Below are 3,313 nucleotides of genomic sequence, written 5' to 3'. Positions count from 1 at the left end.
AGTTTGTTTCATGTTTTGATTTAAGGACAACATCACTGACAGCATTATGCTTTTCCAAACCCTTCTGACTGCTCAGAGGTATGTCTGTGTGCTCAGTGATACCTTGAGGAGTTACCGTGCTCATGAGCTGTAGCAAGTCAGCTACAGGCCAAGTATGGTGACTCAGGCCAGACCTTCAAAGGGCCAGCTGACAATTGCCACCATTTAATCCTTTTGAGCTCACAAACAGACCCTGCCACTCCACACACACATACAGTGATGATGCAACCAATGCTCTTGTCCCATCACCATTACTCCACCATGATTTATTCTTTAGGGTAAAGAAAGGCAGAGCCCCATTATTACCTGAAGCAGATTGTTTTAAGTGCTCTCTCTGCGACAGCTCTGGCCTTCTCAATCTCGGTAGCCTGGAGGTGGAAAGCCATGTACTGTAGCCAGAGGATGGAGCTGTTGGGACTGCTCAGCACCAGGCGGTCAAAGTCATCTGCTGACTGGGGCTGTCGACTGGGGTCCATCAGGGCTGCCTCTAATTTGCAGAGCTCCTTCTCCTTCTTCTGCTTCTCTAGCTCCTTCTCCTTTTTTGTTTGTTTCTTCAGCTGAGAAAGAAAAAAAGGAGAACTGAGGAACAGCAGGCACTTCATGTGGGAATAGCCAGGCCCAGCTAAAGTACAGACAGACCCCAGTATGTCCAAGGCTAGGCAGTTTTCACAGGAAGAGATGGGGCCAATTGTTTAAGAGAAGAGGAAGAGGGTACACACACTCCACCCCTTCACACACAGTTCACACCTCCGAAAAGAGCAGCAGTACATGAAATCTCATTTCTTTTAATGAAATACATTGAGGGACCAAATACTTTGCTAGTCTTGCACCCCAACTACAGGATTCACACTTCACCCCCTCTCTCATTCTTCCATCTTTACCCTCCGGGCAAGTGCTCACCACCACTGTGCACTCTGTAAAACTCCAGGATACATGGGGAGAAATTGTGCAAGACTGGGGTACGTTGCTGGACCACTAGGGTGACTCAGGTCTAAATTGGGAACTGGCAGTGCCATAGTTCTCCGCACAAGGCAGCTATACCTTGGGCAACAAAGCATCGGCCATGCATGGCCTTTATAGAGGTGAGTTTTAAGGGACAGGGGAAATCCTGAAGAGCAGTGAAGAGCATGAAAGCAATTCATGAGCCTGTTTCCGATTTTGCTGAATTGCTCACACCAGAAAACTCTTCTAAAACATTACAGCATAGAAGAAGAATTTTTTAGTGTTTTTCTAAATAAGAGGACTATAATTTGAAAAGGTTTTACATATCCAGGTTTTCCTGTAAATTTACAACACTCAGAAAAGTAAAAAACAGAGCTGACATCAAGTACAAAAATTTTACTTTCATGAAAATGTTTGTTTGACCCTAAATAATTATTTTTTTAGCATGTCAACATGAGAAGCCCTGTTTTCATGCAGCCATGCTAAAATAGGGCCTTTTCTCCTCTGCTTCAGAGATACCTGCTGCTAAGCCCAGTGCTTGTAGTAGTTAAGGAAGTTCTGTATTAGCTGTCAGAGATGCTCCCTCGGGTTAAAAGGCTTTGCTATGGGGCAGACAGACATGCAAATACTGAGACGTCGCATAACAGCCACCATGTGGTGTCTCCTGTGCAGGCAGCACTAGTACACAGTACCTTCGACTGCGGATCCTCCTCCTCCTCACTCTCTGAGCTCTCTTCCTTCTGATTCAGCACAGGTATATCCATTGCATTCATGTCCTCATCCCAGGTGAAGCCCATGGAAACCTGCAGTCTGGGAGCTTCACCAGGTTTCCTTATCTGTTTGGAGAAAGACAGGGAATGCCCTGGGTTTTAATTTGAAACTTTTACACTAAGATCAGACAACAGCTGTTTGCTTATGGCTTCTCTCTGGCCACAGAGAGACTTCTCACACTTGCAAACAGCCCACCAGCAAAAACATTAAACCCTGGTCACCTTTGCTGTAATTTAAACTAAATCCATCTCAAACCATTTTCAGATGATACAAACACCAGTCTGTGTCACTCCCTATCTACAGCAATGATACTTACTGTCATCCAAGTCAAAACTGACATGTCAATAGGGCTGGAAAGTAATTTCAGGCTCAGGTTCTACTCCAAACTTCTCACCTTGGATTTCTTTTTAGCTGCCTCTTCCTTCTGGTCATCATCCTCTTCTTCCCGGTAATATACCTCAATTCCACTGTCATTTTCATCTGCTGGGCAGATCTTCCTTTTTTTTGGCTTCGCCTCCTGCAACAAGGGGAAATGAGTGGACGGTGGAGGGCAACAACTGGATGAATCTTAAAGGCAATTCTGATCACAAAGTAAAAAGCCTGACAGAAGAGAGAGGGTGGTGCTCTGGCACAGCATCCCCCCCATCCTCTCACATAACAGAGACAACAGAGAATAAATCCATGCTCACCTACATATGGTGCCAAGACCAACAGGATGGGCCACACAGACAACGCAATTGGACTGCTAATTCAGTTAACTCCTGTCCAAATGGAATAGTTTTTGACTTTGCTAATCTCCAATGCAATTTAATCTTTTTCTCCTCCTCTGTATAATTCCTCAGCGTGATCCCAGTGGATCTTCCTAGTCCCTTCAGTATTTGGGCCAACCAAGTCCTTTAGCATATCCCGCGCAATCACATCCATACCTGCTCATTTTCAGAGTTTCCTCTTCTCCGTTTTGTCTTCAGCTTAAGCTCTTCTCTCTTTTCCCTGTCATTTGCCTCTCTTTTCTCTTCCTCTGCATCATATCGTGGTAGGCCTAGGGATTCAGGCAAGACGCTTGGCATCCTGGTGTCCTCAGGCAGGAGAGAAAGCTCAATATGTTTTTCTTTTGCATTTACACTGTGGTGCATTGCCAGGAGTAGCAGGAGAGAAGAAGAGAAGAAAAAAAAAAATCAGAGCATTTAGAATGACTGCAAGGATATGAACTTCTTTCAAATCTTCCCGGCTTTTATCCTCCCTCTTTCCGTCCTCTCCTCCTCCACCATCTCCTTTCAACTAATTCATGGCCCCTTTTAAAGAATGTTGGACCTACCCAAGCACCTTGGCAGTGAGCAGCTTTCCTTCAGGCAGGTACTTTTCATACAAGGAGTGTTTCTGTACAAAGTAAGGGGAAACATTCTGGAACAGGATTCGGCCCAGAAGAGAAGTGGACAAGCTGGGAAGACAAGGAAAACCAAAATAAGTATTGAATAGTGGGGGAAAAAGAAAAAAAAAAAAAGTGCAGTGACTATATCTGTGGCACCACCAGTTCTATACAGCGTCACACAACCTTTCCCTA

General features: G+C 44.9%; 1 protein-coding gene across 1 annotated transcript in view; it reads right to left on the bottom strand.

Annotated features, from left to right (window-relative positions):
• Window positions 1-3,313, bottom strand: part of PDCD11 (programmed cell death 11) — a 26,743-nt gene that overhangs the window by 2,818 nt on the left and 20,612 nt on the right. Inside the window, exons 27-31 of the mRNA XM_009328436.1 lie at window positions 3,068-3,190; window positions 2,679-2,874; window positions 2,147-2,269; window positions 1,674-1,817; window positions 346-596 (exon numbers count right to left, since the gene is read on the bottom strand). Coding sequence (XP_009326711.1) covers window positions 346-596; window positions 1,674-1,817; window positions 2,147-2,269; window positions 2,679-2,874; window positions 3,068-3,190 — 837 coding nt within the window. The remainder of the gene's footprint in view (window positions 1-345; window positions 597-1,673; window positions 1,818-2,146; window positions 2,270-2,678; window positions 2,875-3,067; window positions 3,191-3,313) is intronic.

The sequence above is a fragment of the Pygoscelis adeliae genome, unplaced genomic scaffold (assembly GCF_000699105.1).
Source record: "Pygoscelis adeliae isolate BGI_AS28 unplaced genomic scaffold, ASM69910v1 Scaffold317, whole genome shotgun sequence".
Taxonomy (NCBI): Eukaryota; Metazoa; Chordata; class Aves; order Sphenisciformes; family Spheniscidae; genus Pygoscelis; species Pygoscelis adeliae.
Note: the sequence above shows the minus strand (reverse complement) of the source record. Positions and strands in the feature narration are given on the sequence as shown.